General features: G+C 38.1%; 1 protein-coding gene across 1 annotated transcript; it reads right to left on the bottom strand.

Moving 5' to 3' along the window:
- Nucleotides 1-342: 342 nt before the first annotated feature.
- Nucleotides 343-18,850, bottom strand: LOC148060928 (protein PALS1-like). The gene is made up of 17 exons (XM_087779964.1): nucleotides 18,681-18,850; nucleotides 7,761-8,047; nucleotides 7,074-7,245; nucleotides 6,630-6,730; nucleotides 6,168-6,275; nucleotides 5,341-5,418; nucleotides 5,099-5,239; nucleotides 4,284-4,445; nucleotides 3,170-3,247; nucleotides 2,743-2,926; nucleotides 2,576-2,647; nucleotides 2,427-2,498; nucleotides 1,836-2,003; nucleotides 1,655-1,744; nucleotides 1,000-1,112; nucleotides 816-926; nucleotides 343-754 (listed from the first exon to the last, which is right to left on the bottom strand). The coding sequence occupies exons 2-17, from the start codon at nucleotides 7,932-7,934 to the stop codon at nucleotides 578-580; spliced, it is 2,001 nt and encodes a 666-aa protein (XP_087636090.1). The 5' UTR covers nucleotides 7,935-8,047; nucleotides 18,681-18,850; the 3' UTR covers nucleotides 343-577.
- Nucleotides 18,851-19,270: the final 420 nt, after the last annotated feature.

The following is a 19,270-nucleotide window of genomic DNA, read 5'->3' as shown; positions in this document are numbered from 1 at the left end:
AGGTTTGGTCTCATCAGAGGTCTCCACGAGTTCCTGCTGAGCGTGAGTGGCGGCTCCGAGATGAACGAACACAAATATTGTCATGAGGGAAACTCAAAGTCACAGGAAATTGGAGGGGAAAAAGGCAGATTTTCATGTCTTGTTGAAAGTTGAAACCTTTCTTTAAAATGTTTCAAAGAAGGACTGATAGGAAAGAAAATAAAGGGGAATATTGGGACTAAAGATGTACTTTTGGTTTTGTACTTTATGTAGGAGGAACATCTTGATCAGGGCTCAACAAGTCTTTAATTCACGTCATGCCTCATCTTACAACTGAGTCAAAATCACACAGACACACCATCGTCTTGTAATGACAACATTTATGCGTGACACGACAACAAACGGCTGTTAGCTAGCATGATAGCGAGAGTGAGGTTACGATATCGTGTGATCAGAAAGTGTGACGTGAGGGTGTGTCTCAATACAACCACTACGCCTCGTGGTCACGAGCGGGACAAGAGACTAGGCGACTCAAACATTGGCACTATGATGCAGCGTGGCGTCCATACTTGACTGCCCTGCGACAGGGCGAGCGGGCTCAGCGCAGCCAGGAGAACGGCACCCACTGGGGCTCAGTGTCCAGTTTGTTGATGAGCCGCAGAAGCTCGGTGTACGCCTTGTCCTGGTCCGTGTTGACGATGATGGAGTCGAACAGGTGACCGCAGGCCTGCTCCATCTCCCGGGCTTTCTCGATGATGTCTCGCAGCTCCTCCGGCTGCCGGAGCACAAACGCATCAGCTGTGCATCAGTGGAACGAACACGTTCACAACCCTTACCTTGGGGTTCTTGCCGTCTTTCGCCAACATGGCCCTCAGTCGCTCCTGGGAAGGCGGAGCTATGAAGATGATGTACGGCTTTAAGTCCAGGCTGCGCAGCACCTTCAGGGCCTGGAAACCGAGACGACACTGGAGTAAACAAGAACACTTGTGGTTGTAACGTGTTGTGAACACGTCTACTCACGTGCGAGTGCAGACAGAGCACGCAGATCTTCCCGGTGTTGATGACCTGTCTTATGGAGTCCGTGCTCGTCCCATACAGGTTCTTCTCAAAGTCTCCAGACTCGATCAGCTTCCCTGATGAGAAACATGATCCACATTTTTGTTCATATGTCGGGGCAACAAACCATCATGTCATAATCATATATAGAGATTCATGTCTGCCAGTTCTCATGGGTTAGGGTTGGCTTGAGCATGCATGGCTTCAAGTCGCCCACTAGGGTCTCCACATATAACAAGAAGAACATGGTAGAATAAGACTTCTCCAAGATTATGGGGGTCACATTGCATTGGAAAGCTGAGGTGTAGTAAACATTATCTCGAGTGGCAAGACTTTGGGATTTTCATTTGTGTTCATTTTTGTGTTGCAATTAAACTTGCGGACACTACATGGCAGCAGACATTATGTCTTTTCCACAACTGAACAAATGAAAGCAGTTACGACTTCGTCAAGAGTCATGTGGTCTGTAAATTCCGCAACACCAGAGTCAAGTACCCGACAATACTACAAATATATCCTTGTTCCTACAGTATCACAACATATCATCCAGACTTGATGAAGCGACTCAAATGAATGAATCCTCTAAAGCAAAGTCATTTTCATGAACACAAAGTCTCACCAGATGCCAGCTCTGCCTCAAAAGTTTGACGCGACACAAAGTGATAATCCCGACCACTCAGCTCCCCGTCTCTGCGACTCCGTGTTGTGTCTGCGACAGAAGCAACCAGACGTTACAAAGTCAAAACACTTCCATGTGCAGTACTTTCTGTGATCAACTCTGTGTCAGTGGGTCTCCTTACGAGGTACGGCCCCTGAGAAGCGATCCGGTTGGTTGTTGATGAGTCTCTGCCGAAGCTCAGTCTGACCACAACTTGGAGGACCAATCAGGACAATAGGTCGTTTCCTATTGGCCGGTTGGTGATACAGAGCCATCTCTTCATAGGTGGGGATCTCCTCACTGTCAGCATCTGTGTAAATGCAAGGATTGATTCCAACATGGAGGTCAGCAAGAATACTAATGGAAAAATTTAAAGTTAATTGGTCAGTTGTCGGAACTCATTTCATGAAGAAATGTATGAATAAAGCAACACAAACAATATGATGATCTATAAGAAACACATGTACTCATTTTTTAAATAACAAAACGTGTGTTATTGGCAGGATTCTATGAATGTTCCCCCTTTTCCCTTTGGCACAGCTTGCAGTAAACCAGGTTTATAAAAACCTATTTAATTATTTCAGTGCCGCTCTCTACCAAACGCTGCAGAAGTCGATTGGTTAAAAGACATCAGACAGGAATTCACATAAAATAATGCTAATTCTAATCATTCTTATTCTGCTTATAGATCCATCTGTTTGCAAGACAACAAGTAATGGTTAGACAAACATACCCTCATTCCTGTGAGAATTGTACAGCATCTTTTTCCTTTTCCTCTTGTTCTTTTTGGCACACCAGAGCTTCCCTGCAGACAAAACGACACAAGGGTTTACTTTTATTTCCCTTTAAATGTCTTAATAACTCTCAAAAGGATAAACTGACCAGACTTCTCAGGCTCCTTGTCTTCTTCTATGGTCTGTTTCATGGCTTCTCTCTGCTGCTGAAAACTCTTCCCTGGAGGAAAACGACGTTAAAAAAAAAAAGAAAAAGATATGAATCTGCAGTCAGAGGAATTAAGTGAGTCCTCCTGGGTCAGCAGTCAGTCATACCTGGTACAAGTCCAGCAAGAGGCTGATTGTCCTCGTCGCCGTCCCGGTAAGCCTGCCACCAGTTTGGATCCGATTGGCTTATGATGTGGAGAATGTCTCCTTTCTGGAAGGACAACCCCAGCTCTCTGCAGGGAACGTACGGGTCGTCTGAGGGGTCGTAGTCATAGTGGGCTTTCACATGCACCTGAGGGTGTAAGAGCCATTGCACCAAAGAATTACAAAAAAAAAATTGGCCTGATATCAAGAAAAATGTATTTAGACGTTAAAGCTTAAAACTGTCCATGCACCAGAAGTTTAATCATTTGATCAACCAACACTCTAAGGACGCTGCTGTTCCTTTTCTTTATCTCAACTCCACAAAGAGATCTCAATAATGAAAGATGAAGATATATATTTTTTATATGAAAAGATCTTGCTGACAACTCACCACACTCTCTTTGACTGGAGGAGGTTTGATCTGAATGTTCGGGATGAGGACAAAAGTCAGGAGTCCATGCATGTCCGCCTGGTACATACAAAAAGAGAGATCAAAATAATTTTTCTGACACTAAATTATACATTTATTTAAATATATATTAAAAAAAATTGTAAAGAAAACCTCTGAAACAACAGCAAAGGTAACTCAACATTGGATCAATTCAGAGCAAAAAATGTCTTTGAACAGAACATTTAAATTCCATTTCTATGATTCCTTTTTTAAATCCTGATGTATGAATCAGCCCACTGTGTTTCTTATCCTGACTGGGTCAGTGAGCATCCAAGTGATATGTTCTGAGTCAAGTACTTCATAGCCTGTGTTGTAAAACTCTAGCTTTCATATATAGTGTTCCAGACCGATAAGGCTGAAGAGAGGGTCCGTAGTTTTTATTTACTTTAGTTGATACACTCCGTGTTTTGGCTTCACCCTGTTATTGTTTCGGCTGCTCAACAACCAAAACAGTTGTCACTCTTTAACTTTAAAGCCTTTCTTTAAATCACAGTCGGTCTCATGACACCTTCACCGACTTGTGTAAAATCCTTAGTGTAAAACAAAACACAGAGTTGGATTTATTTGAAGCCTAGCCCGCAATCAGATACATAATAAATACAAATACATTTTATGAGGCGAGTAATCATTAAGAATTTAATGTTGTTAAAAGATGTGGATTATTAGGCCTCAACATGTATATGAAGAGTGAAAAATTAATCGGTCACTTTTTGTGAGTTTTGTTTATCAAGGGGGGTTTCAAGAAGCAACCCCAGTGACAAATGATGGGCCACTGCAGTCGTTTCAATCCAATTTATGTGTGAAGCTGTTGAAAAAAATGCAGCACAACATTGATCAAAGTAGGTTAAAGTCATCAAAACATTTTTTCTGTAAGACATCGTTAACTCTCATCATGGATTGATAAATTCAGTCAGAGTTATCCACTTATCCATCTTTATCAAGGGAAACACAGGGTTAGTAACGCAACAGGCTAAACCCTATTCCTGAAATATGCTCTTTACTCCATCAAAAGCTTCAAGACGTTTCATGAATACATCAGATGTTGTATACTCACAAGAATATCAAAGACTTGGTTCACATCTTTCCCTCTGATCTCAATGCCATTTATCTCAAGAATTTCGTCTCCTTCCGACAAGAGTCCACTGCGCTCTGCTGCTCCTCCTCGAACGATCCGACTTATGATCACACTGTCCATCTCATTACGAACAGTTGCTCCCTGCAAGTGTGAGATACACATCAGGAATCGCTTGTTTCTTTGTCAATAGGATTTGTCAGTAACTTTTCATTCGTCCAACTTGGGCAACAGAAAAAAACAGTGTTTTATCTTTACAGTATATAATGTCAAAGTGGGCATGCATGTATATAAGAACTACTGTAAACATTAACCTATAAGAGCATAAGATGGATCTAGACAACTACATGAGGTTCCCTGAGGTACAATTATTACTGTCATAGTTGCATGCAGTTTATTTTTTGAAGGAACTAGTCATCCCATTTTTGGAATTCATCATCTGATTTTAAGGGATACAACCAAATGTTCATATAAACACTGTATATGGCAGGAAATAACAGTGGTATTATAAAGACTGGCTAAAGAAATTATTTTTCAGTGCTTCAGAGCTGCTGTTAGCCCTGTTGTTAGCAACAGTTGCTTCACCAGCACTGGCACATGTCATCAACGCAAATATAGCATACATCTTTTTCACTGATACCCAATCCAACTTTTAGAGACTTTTTTTCATTCTGCAGGTTGTTTAATTTTTCTTATGCAATCCCCCCATATATATCCCTGATATATTGTACCTCATGCCGTAATAAATGCATTAAAAAATGTACAGTAAAATATTTTTTAAATGTTGTGCGTCTTACCAGGGGGACATCTTGAGCTTTCTCAATACGAACAATCTTTACGGTTTCCCCTCCCCACTGAGTTAAGGTCTCGGCTTCCTCGGGCAGTAGTTCAGGTTGCATCTCATGTTGCGCTATGGCATCGTGTGCCAGAAGGAATGACTTTGAGACAAAAAGACAAAGATTACTCAGTCATTCAAAAAAAAAAAACCCAGTAGTTATTAGCCATTATGATTTCAAGCAAGCATTGATGCATATATTACCTGGAAGGAAATGTTTGACAGCAAGCTACTAAGTTCAAGCCCGTCTTTATTCTGAGAGGATTGAGCCAGACTCCGGACCTTTGGTTGCAAATGCAAAGATTGGTATCAAAAGTTTCTAGAATTAGATGCAAAGTCAATACAGACATACTTCAGATAAATTATAACAAGGACTTAAATTCCAAAATTCACCAGAACAAACAGTGACCGAGTATTCACTGGAGTGAGACCTATTTTGTAACCAGGAATGTACCGCTACCAGAACAGCTCTAATTGATGCTAAACAAAGCGGCTCTGTCTGCAACAGTTTTCATGACACACTTGTTGACCTCAAAAGTGAACGTGTGTGCTCAAGTGCTAATTTGTATACCGAGGAGCATAGAAAAACTACTTACTGCAGATGCTCAAATATTTTACTACAAGGAGCAGGATGCTTTCATACATCAGGGATAAACTTTCACTTGGAACTTAAAACTGTTAAGGGGTTGAGGAGTAATCGGCTCCCAGAGATCAATCTATTCATTTAATAGACAAAAGGTTCAAGTTAATAATTTTGTTTGGCGGCTGTTATGGATTAATTTCCTACATACAGTTGGGTTACAGATGATAAATACAGTAGTTTTTGCAGCTAATATGGTGAGGTTTTTGGTGTAAAATCAGGTTAATTGACCTGACTGCCAAAATTAACTTCTGAATTATTTTGACTGCACTTAAAACATCTAGCTTTAGCCACCCGGACAAATTGGTTTTGACCAATGACTTTTTGTGTGCTGCGCACCTAACAACGCAACAATGTTCAAAAAGTGGATTTGGAAAGATAGAGAGCGTACCTCCAGACCAAGTTGCAGGGCCTGGTCAGTAAGCGGGTATGGGGGTGATGGTCGGTGCATGCTGCTAGCAACTACATTGTGAATCTTGAGTGCAGACTGGAAGTCAGACTGGAATGAAAAAGAAAAAATAATGCCGTTAAAGGTATATAGTGGCAGACACAAAACACCATTTTCATTCAGTTGAATTGACAAAGACAAAGTATTAACTTCACAAGCTTGAACTGATTCGGTGAATCTTGAGACAATGAAATGAGTTTATAAATAATAGTTTTAAAAGCAAATTATGTCATACTGTATATACAGGCATGGCCAGTTGTTGGTTATCTAAAAAAAAATAAAAACTTAATGTCAAGAAAATTCTTATTGACAAAAGCCCAAAATATTTTTTAGAACAATAAAAGCACAGTACAAGGGTCACCAAAAACACCATAGAGCACCATTGACCCAGGAGTTAATAAACACCTTATTAAGCAGTGAAAGAACCAGCTCTACGTCACTCTGACTTTGTTGGTCGGAGAGACATCCCTGGACCTGCTTCAGGGACAAAAGCAACTCCTCCAACTCTGCAGAGAAAAAAGCAAATACCCATATCAGTAAATGATTTAGCTTGGACAAAAATGTGGTTAACCCCTTGTAATTTAAATCATAATTGAGGTTGTGTTTCTGCGTTTATAAAGTGGTTAGTTGTGTGTAAACACCACCTTCCCATTTGACTTTTAATTACCTTTAAGAGTCCCTCACATTTTTCTCTCCCTCTTGAAGCTTTTCCCTCCCACAGACACATTCCTAACCACTGAGCTCCACTTCCTCTTCTCCAGGTCAACATTTTGTTTCTGTGGTTATTACACTTAAACTATTAGTTGTTTTTATTTACTATCCAGAGGTGAATGTGTGAGTGTCGTTTACCCAGCAGTGCTTGTGTATGGTTGATGCCAGTTGTTTGCTGCTGTGGTGTGTCCTGTAGGAACGAGGGGTTGTCGATGCCAACGTGGGGATTCTGGGAGAGCTTCTTTAGTCTTAGTGAGGCATTCAAGTCTAACTGCCGTCCCTCTTCTTCCCTTCGGCGACGTAGGTCCTCCTAAAGAACATATTGGATATTGATGATTTACCTTCAATAATGTAAAACAATTAATAATCCTAAATCATGCTTAAGAGATTTGTGGCTCAATATAACCATCTCACTGGCCACACAAGCACATCAATTTAAAAGTTTGATAATGTAGTATAAAATGAAAACATTATTGCACACTAAATGTCTCCAATAGCACGACACTATCATAACTTAATCACTGAGGAAATTCAATATAAAAAATGTTTTATATATTTTATATGTTCAATATAGATTTTCATAAGTCCTGCTGAATCCTCTTGTAAAAGCAAACACTTCTACAAAGAAAGGCAGGCCAAGGTTTAGCTAACTGAACTGACAAAGAGTAACACTTCAGCTGAAGTTCAAAGAATTGGTACATTTCAATTTCAACTAGACCGCTTTGTCGCTGTCAAGTATCCTTTTGAATTGCAATTTACAGCGAGATTCTCAAGACAGCATCGTACCGGTCAATGCAGAAGTTATATCTGTCAGTGTATGGATACCTGGTGTTGGCGTATTTTCTCCAGTTGAGCAGACCTGCGCACTGGCAGTGTTCTACTCCCCAGCTCTCCAGGACAATCGACAGCCATCTCTCTGTGCTGCTGTCCTCTCAGTTCGTCGTCGCCTCCTCCACCTCCATCACCAGCAACATGACCGTTCAGATGGGAGGTAGTCATTCCTCAAAGCAGGAGCCACAAGTGTGTCCGACGATCTAGGCTTGAAGGGGGTGTGTCCTCAGAGTCGGAAGTTCAAGACGTTTCACTAAAAAAGATGTCCATGACACCATTTCCTGAGGGGACACAAGCAAAGAACAGTTTGATGATTTTTTTTTTTTTGTTCCCGTTTACACCTTTATTGTGTTATCATTTATGGATAGATTAAAGGATTTTTCATCTCATTCCATTATATAGGAATGGAGGATCTGCGATGAAGAACCATTACAACAAGACGCATACAAACGTGAAAAAATAATGATAATAGTAATAATAACAATAAACTCATTGCACATTACAGAAAGCAACAATACAACAAATAATAATAATTATTATTTAATGCGTCTAAAGAGCAAGAACATTGTTCATAAATATGAAAGCTGAGGGGAATAATCTGTTCCTGAGTCTGGTGGTCTAACTGTGGACTTTCTGTGGCCTATTTTTGAAATTGCAGCAGCTCTACTTCTGAATCTGAAGCTCTGCATGTCTATGAAGTCGGGAGGCTGCCCCTGAAAACACTTCATGTAGCTTTCACCACCCTGTGGAAAGCCTTCCGTCTTGCTGCTCAGCTGTAGAAAGTTGATGGACTGAGCTTTCAAGACCAACCCTCCTCAATCTCTTGAAGTAGAAGAGTCACTTGTGAGCCTTTCCTAAGACACGACGTGTTGGACCTTATTATTGATGCTTAAAAAACCTCTTCTGTGTCGTCAGCAGATGTAAAACGAATATTTAAGATCTGTATCAGTGTTCGAAATACCCGTCATGGATTTACAAAATTGCAGAATAAAAATGAAACAACCTGCAATTTTGTAGAATGAAAAATCAGGCTCGAACTTCAATGAAAAGAAAAGGTTGTGATTGTATTTAATTTTATGTTTATTCAATTTGTAGGCTGTCATGTATAGTAACGCGACTTACGAGCGCTGCCTGAGCAGAACAAGCGGAGAGAAAAGTAAACAGAAACACTCTGCTTTAACCTGTCGATCACTGACGTCTGCAGAAGCTAAAGAGCAGCAGTATGACGGAGTAGATAAAATGCTACCAGTGTCTCAACAACATATAGTATCAGCCGTGTGTGTGTGTGTGTGTGTGTGTGTGTGTGTGTGTGTGCACTCCAAAGTTGGTAACCTTGTACAATAACTCAATCCAAACTGATGTATTACAATCTATTATTTTATATCACAGTACATTCATTTAAAGATGACTGAGAGACAAGAGCAACTGTGCAAACGTGAGCAGGAAGAATGAGGCAGAATGAGTTTGTGTGACTTATTAACTTATAAATATAAATGTTTACACCACACTTTATAAAGTATTTGCAGTGAATATGTTGTTTTTGTTTACAAGTTTAGATGATATCCAAGAAGAAATAAGACATTATTCTGTCACATATTCTGCTGTTAACCTTCTCCATCAACACCACTGAATGTGAGAGGGAATGTTCTCTTATGTATACTGTAAAAACAGACTGGAGAAACAAACTGACATCTAACAGCCTGACCCAATGATGAGATCAGTATGTCCACAAAAACATTGCCAACATACAACATAAAAACTTGGCTGCAGAGGAGGATCTGTGAACACTGAAATTAAAAGTAGAGTGAGAGAATATAGAGTTACAGTAATGTTATTGGTTACGAAGCTATGTATGATGTAAATGTAAGCATAATTCCGTTGAAAAGGTTGTAGTATGGAGGTTTGTGTATTTGCAGTAGAAATTTTCAAATTGCAAAACATTTTTTTTGACAGTCTGCAATTTTGCAAACAGTGAAAAACATAATTTCTACCACTGTGTATATATTATTAGCTCTACAATCCACCACTATTAAGTACTTATCTAAAGTCACATAATTTCAGGGCAGTATTAGGAAAGACCCACAAAAACCAATATACTCAGATTTATGAATGTTGAAGCTAGAAAACAGAAATTAAATGATCATATAATTATAAATAGTAAATAAACACATACATTCCATTTTATACATTTGGCAAATATAAAAGTACAATTGCATTTAATGTGACCTGGCACCTTCCAGAGATATTTCTCTGATGAGCTTGATCATAGATATATAGAAATGCAGTAAAACAATCTACATCTATCTATCTATCTACATTATTATTAAAAAAAACCAATTCCTAAGCCTTATCCGTGTTAAATCATCAACGTATTTTTCTAAACCCAGCCTCAAACATCATTTTCTGAAATCCACATCTTTTTCAATATCTTTCCCATATAGCATATAAACTGAATTGTAGTTCAAACCCATGGCCTTCGGCAAATCCAAACTGCAAAGTGTTCTTATGTGGTCCAGCCAATAGGAGGCCTAAATAAAAGCATATTCGTGTTAATATCTATTTGGTGACCTTTAAAGATGCCAGTTATTAATATAAACCAAGGAACATTGTATAACTATTAACACGATAAGCTGAGACTTCCAATAAGAGTGAAAATGACGTTTAAGGAACGGAATTTGCTTGGCGAGTGTTTTATAGGGAGATAAAGAAGATATACTGAACTTCCACTAATAAAACATAACATTGCAACTTTCCAGGACAGTTTGGCTGTATGTGTGAATTTGACACACATCTACCAAGTAATTTAAAACGTAGTAGCAAAAGGAACTATAGTATTAGAAAAGTTATTATTTAAATTAAATTTTGGATTTAATATAATGAATTAAAACGAATATGATGAGTGTGTAGAAATTCGGCTGATAATTACAATGTGGAATTTGTTTTGGAATGAACTAATTCATTGAAAAGTGTAATTTTAGAATAGTTGTGTCATTTAATCAATAGCAGCTTTAAAGTCAAAAAGTGCAAGTAAGTGTAAATTACTCAAAGATATCTGGTTTTGCAAACAAAAATGTATTTGTATTTCTAATATTTTAATACAGCAACCATTTTAACAACACAAACTGCTTTGTTGTAAATTACAGTCTAGTATATGACAGCATCATGGTGGTAATTTCTGTGCACACATGTACAGAAACACATCAGAAGAATACTGTCATGTGTGGCGGAGGTTCCCAGCTAAGATAAGGGAGACAAAGGCCACTGCCGGCCGACAATGACAATAGAGAGAATGAGGGGGAAGTAAAAATAAACACGAGGAATGAAAAGAAAGGCTTATCTCTCAGGGCCATATCAACAGTGAGTGTGATATGTTATCACTCACCAGCAGGACAGTTTATACACAGTCACAAGATGCATGCATGGCCCCATGATGCAGCAGTTTGGAATGCCAGGAAGCCCTGGGAACAAAATTCCCAGAGTGGGGGAGGGGCGTGTGCAAGTTGAAGACTGTGGCATAATGACCTCATATTATCATCGGAGCAGCCAATAGTAATGTTGCAATGTTCAAATAAGCAAACACTAGAATGCCATGCTTTGTTTTTGGATGTAATCTTAAGATTATTGATAGAATCATAGTCTTTTAACCTCAGGTGTCCATAAGGAAAGAAGCTGCAATAAATCTGTCACTTTGAGACTCTGGTCCCAAAAATATATATATATATATATATATATATATATATAAATATTTTTTTTTATAAAAGGGTCTTTGCATCATATTGTTTGCATGCTTCAACAAAACAGACTCCGACAGGCTTCCAGAGGTCTTATTTTCTTTTTTTCGACTTTCAATTCTGAAAATTGACTCTACTACCTGACCAAATGTGTAAGTATTTTATGTATGTATAGTTTGTGATTGTAGCATGTTACTTTGACGGGAAAAAATGTTTTCGTATGCACGTGTTTTAACTTGCTTTGGCAGCAACAGTGTGCATTGTTGATGTTGTTCTTCATTAAAATGCAGTATTTCACAACAGCAAATCAGAATATTTGTTTTGATGTCACCCCTGGATGTGTTTGCCAGAGAAGTGAGGCAGAAACATCAACACAGCTGCTGCTTCTGGTTGAAACATGAGGGCACTTCATTTAAACTAGCTGCTTCACAATGAATCAAAGATCAAATACCGCAGCTATTATTACGTAGTATTATTATTGAATGTGTCTGACAAAAGGCAACTGAGGAAAAGAAAACAGGATAAGTACAAACCCTTAATTTAACCACATTTTGTTTTTTACACTCACACATACACATATTAAAAAAGGTTCCATTTTTTTCCCTCATCAATCAATACCCTTTAAAAACGTGTTTCTAATATTTTGTCAATGAATAAAATAATAGATGACTGAAATCTCGCATTTAAGTAAGTAAGTAAGTAATTCATATTTATAGAGCGCTAGACTAGGTTCACAAAGCGCTTAAATGATCAAAACAATACCCAATAAAATATATACTTTAAAAGATTAAGACACACATAAGACAAACACAGGAGTCTCAGAGAATCAAGGAAAAGCCTGCACGAAGAAAAATGTCTTAGGTTCTTCTTGAAGGAGTCAGTAGATCCATCAAGCACAGAGGGAGAGGAAGATCGTTCCAAAGCTTAGGAGCAACAGCTTGGAAAGATTTCTCTCCTCTGGTCCTGAACCATGTGCGAGGAACCATCAGTAGATTCTGATCCACAGACCTCAGGGCCCGAGCTGGAGTGTAAGGCTGGATCATATCACTGTATAATTATTCACACTGTTTTCTATGGCCCTCAGACAGACTAGAGTGCACCTATGGGAAATGCACATGATTCGGAGAAGAACTCGTCTATCTAAAGCCCTACAGCTCACAGTGCATGGAAGAGCAAAACCTAAAAAACTAAGTCATAAAGTTCTAGGAGTTGTCTGTAGATCTCCTAGACAGGATTGTGTCGCGTCACAGAGTTGGGGAAGGGTAGAAAATATGTCTGATTCATTGAAGGTTCCAAAGAGTACAGTAGTCTCCTTCATTCAGAAATATAAGTAGTTCAAAACTGCCGTGCTCTTCCTAGATCTGGCAACACCTCCAAACTGAGCCATAGAGGGAGAAGGGCCTTGTTCAGGGAGGTTACCAAGAACCCAAGGAGCACTCTGACAGAGCTCTAGCATCTTTGTGAGGAACTGGGAGAACCATGAAGAAGGACAACTATCAACTAGCATTCAACAAATCAGGCAAATCAGGCCATTATGGTAGAGATGCCAGAAAGTAGCCTCACTTCAGTAATAAAAACACGAAACTGCTTAGAGTTTGTCATAATGCTCCTAAAAGACTCCAAATCCATGACGAACAAGAATCTCTCGTGTGCGTCACGTCTGGAGACCGCAAGTGCACAACAAAAATAACAGAGCAATGGCTCGAGAAAAAGTGTGTCAAAGTCATCGAGTGGCCCAGTCAGAGTCCTGACTTGAACCCTATTGAGCATCTCTGGAAGGACGTTAAAATCACGTGCAGCGACGCTCCCAGTCCTAGAGATCTGGAGACGATCTGAAGAGAAGAATGGGAAAAATATCCCAACTCTAAGTGAGCCACGCTTGTGAAATCATTCCCAAACAGGCTTAAGGCTGTAATTGCTGCCAAAGGTTCCTCAACCAAGTACTAAATAAAGAGTGTGAATGTGTTTTTGAGACACACACTTTTTTATAAAAATTAAATTTTATTATATTTGATGTTTCACATTACTGTATTGATATTCAACAGCACTGTATCAATTTTCACAATCCTGGGCTTTCAAAACATATTTTATATCCTAACTTTGTTGTTGTGGTTCATAATTCAGTATAGTGGAGGACATATTTTGGCTTTCAGTTCAGTTTCTATTTATTCAACCAAAAGAGAGTGGAACAATCACAAGATGTTACTAAACATCAGTGTCCACTAAAATGGTTCCGAAAATAATGCACTGTGCATCCAAATATACATCACATCACATCAAATCGTATCGGAAGATTAGATCGCTACAGCCCTACTTACCGCAGCGTAATTGATTTTTTAATTAATTAAATATATGAATCTAGAGACTATTAATTACTTCACTACCAGCAATCATATTCAGTTCTCTTAGCAGAGTTCCTACAGAACATAGTAGCAAAAAAAACAATCAGAAAAAAAATCTTCAGAACCGTTGTCTGGCAGCAACTAACCATTATTTTTGCCCTACAGCTGTTGCCAGTAAAGGTAGCATTTTTTCGTCATCTGAAGCAGATTATTACAATAAGGAGAAGCAGTACGAGTGCAGAGACTTCCTGTTCTGAGTCAGAAGGCAAAGAGATGCCGTCTGTAACTCAACTGATGCCGCCTGAAGCAATAGCATCTTCAACTTTGGTTTCCAGCCAAAGGAGATAAACATCAACTTCTAACCAACATCTCTGTGCTTTTTCAACACCTTTCCTATGTGTGTGAAGGGTCAGAAATAGGGTCAACATTTGATTAAACTAAATTTATACAAATGAAAAAAGGAATTCAGAGGTTTATTTAAGAAATAAATAAATGGAGCTCTTAAATATCACAATCTTGGTTGCCATCACAAAAAATACTGCAAAATCATTACAGGACTGAGCAAATCTTGTTGTGGACGTCTCCTTGTGGTTGTTCTAAATGTATATTACAAGCCTATTTGCATTTTATTTGTATACACACATGTATCAATGCGTCTTAAAAACACATTGATACATTTAAAATAAATCACCAAACTCAATATGTATATTTTCAAATTCAGATATAGACAGAAACCAGGGTTCTAGCTCTCACTAATTTACCATTTTTCTCTCAGAAACTCAATGAAAACCATGAAGGGAGGTTACAAGAGTGAGACAATGACCTACCTTGAGTAAAGCGGTCTAACTGAAAACTGACATTTGTGTCAAATAAGGGAAAGGTTTCCTCTTTATTTCCAGTTCAGCTGGAAAAGCCTGTCCGAAGACCAGCAGCTGTTTCCCACTGCCTGGAGGCCAATTCATTTGTGAAGCTAATCTTAATATCTCTTGGTGAACTAATACAGACATGAAATTAAATATATATCCCTAAGAAATGCACACTGATAAACATCACCATCTGCCAGCACAACTCACCCCCTGCTGTGTTAGCAGGAATGTGTGTCTTGAGGGGGCACCAGTTTAAGGCAAAGAGCGATATAAAACCAACTTCAGCAACAGTTGTTTGTACTTCCATCTTAATTTAAGATCACATCTGCATCTTCAAGAAAACACACGTTTTATTACTGACAATTGGACCTTGACACCAGGGCAGCAACGGCAACAGAGTGGTGGTTTGGTGACACTTCTGCTGGTGTGCACCCCAAACCCCGGGCCTCCACTTCAACCATCAGAGTCCAATTTCTTGACCCAAACAGGCCGGGTAACCTAGGTTACGACCGGGTGTTTTACTCCAATAGTCATAACTGTTCAAAATTACATAATGCTGTAAATAAGATTATTTCCCCTTTTAAATTAGATAATAAGAATCCAAAAGTTTGCATGAAAATTTTACAGAAACATCATCAGCAGGGTAGACTGGACTTTTTAGCACACATGAAGCCCTCGGATTATCTCAGGAACAAATTGTTAAATGATCCAAGTCTGAACAATAGTTTGAAAACAGATTGTAGAAATTAGCACATTACTGGCGAGACGTCTTTTTGTTTTTTAAATGTAAAGCTTCAAATTCTCCTATTTTTAAACTGTTGTTAAATGATCTAATCCAACATCTGTCATTGGAGAAGTCTCAACATGCTACAAGGGGAAAGAAAACAACTTTTATATGATATGGTAGCCAATATTGAAGAAATTTGGCCACGATATCTCAATATCACTGTGAATTTGTTGTACGTTTCTCATTTCATTACTATGTACACTGATTTGTTGTGATTGTGTTTGGGCTACAAATTGTTCCTCATTTGATTCTTATTTCCTCTACTTTATTAGGTTTTTATCTCACAAACTTGTATTTTGTTGTGCAGTTTTCTTTTTGAGGGAGAGAAGGGAGTTGTGTAGAAAAAACATTTGATAATAAAAAAATCCTATAATGCTGCTCTAAGCAACCGTCAATGCCATTCTTTAAAAAAATATCACGACTACAATAAAAAGCCATTCTAAAAAAAATGTGGCTGATATTTAAATGTTAGCAGATATCTGATCGGTGAATCCATTTTCATAATTTCTAGCCTTCACAAGACAGCGGCGATATAGAATAAAATCAAGAGTAAAGAAGCTTAGCAGAGAGCAAGTATCTAAACATGAAATTGTAACATACATAACATTTATTTTTGGACTAATGTGCATTATGTTTAAATATACATAAATATGTCGTTACCGTGTTTATGTGTGTGTGGCACAGGAAAATGAGAGAAAAACGGACAAACCATATGGGAGAGTTGTGGTGTCAATTGTGTCTGAGCCACTAAAACAACAGTATTACTGCTTTGTTTACATGTGGGGGTACATGTCGGCAGATCAAGAAGTGGCCCAGGAGTACATTTAAAGTCACTTTCTTCATAGAGTTAGGTCATAGACGGGCGTCACAGGTAAAGTGTTGCCACAAAATTAGTTTGTAATTACACTGTAATTACTGTGTTAAAGCATTGTTACACATTAACTACAGACATTCTTACAAGTAAACACCAATACACCTCTAGAGACATTGACGACTCAAACTAGTGAAAGATACATATATCACCTTCAGAAAGTGAAACAGCGACCAGTAACACATGTTTAAAAGAAAAGTTATTTCTATTAAAAACCCAATCACCAAAGTCACTGAGCTAGATCTGGACAATGGCTTGAAAGATCTTTTACTGAAACAAAAAATATTCATTCATTGTCTGGAGCTGATCTGGCTTTACCATGTATAGAACAGGGGAAACTACGGTAATATATGCTATTTTCATTTAATTTTATTTCTTGATTTGAACAGAGAAAGCGCACAATAAAACATTAACCCTGATTGAACAAGTAGAGATGCATTGCATTCCTTGATTATTTGTTTGTCTCGTGGTGTCTTGACCTTTTAAGCATTTTTTTGGGGGGGTATTGTTACGTAATTGTTTAAGCGCTTTGTGACCCTGGTCTAGAAAAGCACTCTACAAATATTACTTACTTACTTGTAACCGGGGAAGCTATGAGGTGAACGTGCCAGCTATGCAAAAGCACCTGAAGGCAACAGAATTGTCAATAGAGGTCACGCTCACGTTTACTTGCTACAGAAATAGTTGGAAATGCAGTAATAGGGCTGTAGGGGTGTAAGAAAATATCAATACGGCCATATATAGTAACATTCTTTTCCACAATACTTTATTGATATTCTACATCACTGTATCGTTTTTTTATAATAATAATAAACTTCTAATCAAATTATTTTCTTTTCCCATTTTTTACTTGCAAAACATATTTTATGTGTTACTATAGATTTTATGGGTGATAGTTTCAATAATGTGTGTATAAAATATTTTTTTTTTTTTTTTTTTTACAATTAACATGCAAATATGCACTTTGCTTGTTAATTTTTTCTTTTACATTTAAACTTTCGGCCTCCGCAGCTAAATTAACATTGAAATCCCATGTGATCCCGGCGATGACTGAGGACGAGAGGATACCGTCAACTCCAGAACCTTTTAAAGCTGATGTTTCAACTCAACTTTAACTGGGGAATAAAAAGAAAATTATATATGCCAAACCATATTTTAGTTTCAAAACAAATTAGACTGTTATGACTTTATTAAGTGTTACACTGTCTGTAAATACTGCAACACCAGAGTCAAGTTCTCAACAATACTACAAATATATCATTGTTTCAACAGTATCGCGATATGTCGTATTGTTGCCCCTGTTTTGTGATATGTATAGTATCGACAGATCCTTACGAATACACAGCCCTATAAGGCTGCGTATAAAACGTGTTTTCGTTTTAAGCACATTACTTAGTTAGTTTCTTGCTGTGAGAAGTTAACCACCAAGATGATTATGAGTTTGTATTCTGGAACAACTGCGGTAAACTAAAATGTAAAATTGTCGTTTACTCATCAGACTAACCTTTTTTTTTTTTCACCATTTTAGCTAATTTTCAATATGCAGTGGAAAACTTTTCTCCTGCTAAAATGTATTAACTTAACAGTCACTGCTGGAATAATGTTTTGAAAAAATACTTCATTTCAAATTGGCAAAATGAAAGGAAAAATACCCTGATATAAATATTAGATCATATCACTCACGTCTACTTTTTTCCCACCTACCCTGTATATAGCATTCAATTTCAACAGAACAAACTTTTTATACAATATAAGATCATTCAAGTTACAAGTTAAATATGTTTAGGTTTTAAAATAAATGTATATTAGTATTTACACCGAGTTGTATGATGTGTCTGCAGCCCTGGTTAAAGTTGACTAACTAGTTGTTTTTGATAATGCAATGCACTGATAATAAAATGATCAAGATTTGTTGTAACATTGATAGAATTGCCGTTTTAAATTTAAGAATATACTACAAGAACAAGTTGTCCAAAATAATCCGATTTTAGAAAAAAAATAGTTTAAGTTAGTTCTTTCTAATCATGGTGTTATGGATATTTTTCATGTTTAGATCGACTCTGAGTGAAACACTTGTTAACAGTGACGTCTGCTATAGCCTCGCTGTCAGAACCAGCATCCTCGACCGAAACCAAGAGTTAACACACACACAACAGGAAGCAGGAAACAAATATATCTTTGGAAAACATTCACCCTTGAACGAACTCTTCTTCTTCTTCCATTAAGTAAACTTTATCTGGCTAATGCTAGCAGCTAACAGGCTAGCTCACTCCTTCCTGTTGCACAAAGCGGCTTGACTGAAACCAGAACCACTCACCTGCTTCACGAACTCCAGCGCCTTCCTGTCGTTGAGAAAATACACCCCGAGAGTCACAGGATACTTGTTGGGGTTTTTATTATTCAACGGAGTCGTGCTTTGTTGAAGTATTCCTTGGTGTTCGTTCCCAGACCTGTTGCTCGTCGCAGAGACCTCTCCCTGCCTCTGCCTCGATGCACGCTGTCATTTCTGGCTCCAGAGAGGCGGAGGAAACCAAATACCTCAGAGGACATGAAACAAGGGCGCCGATTGGATGAAGCGATGAGCGGTATCTCTCTCTAACCAATCAGAGGCGGCGTTAGTTAAATCAAGTGTCAACAGTGAAGTGTGCATTCGTTAAAACCTATAAACAAAAAACGGTCGCCTTTGCCTTCGTTTAAATAATTTCATCCTGAAAATTTAGACAGGAGATTATTTTATTCATAATTATCACAAGGTTAGGTGTCTTGCTTAATAAAGCAGTTGCAGTTAAGTTATTCAATTATTAACTAGAAAAGCTCTGAGACACGTATTTCCTCTGCCAAGGAGCTTATTTCACCTAAGATGGCCTGTAATCAAAAACCTATTTTTATTATTTATTATTTGTATTA

This window comes from Callionymus lyra, chromosome 18 (genome assembly GCF_982586985.1).
Source record: "Callionymus lyra chromosome 18, fCalLyr1.hap1.1, whole genome shotgun sequence".
Classification (NCBI taxonomy): domain Eukaryota; kingdom Metazoa; phylum Chordata; class Actinopteri; order Syngnathiformes; family Callionymidae; genus Callionymus; species Callionymus lyra.
This window is presented reverse-complemented; position numbering and strand designations above follow the sequence as displayed.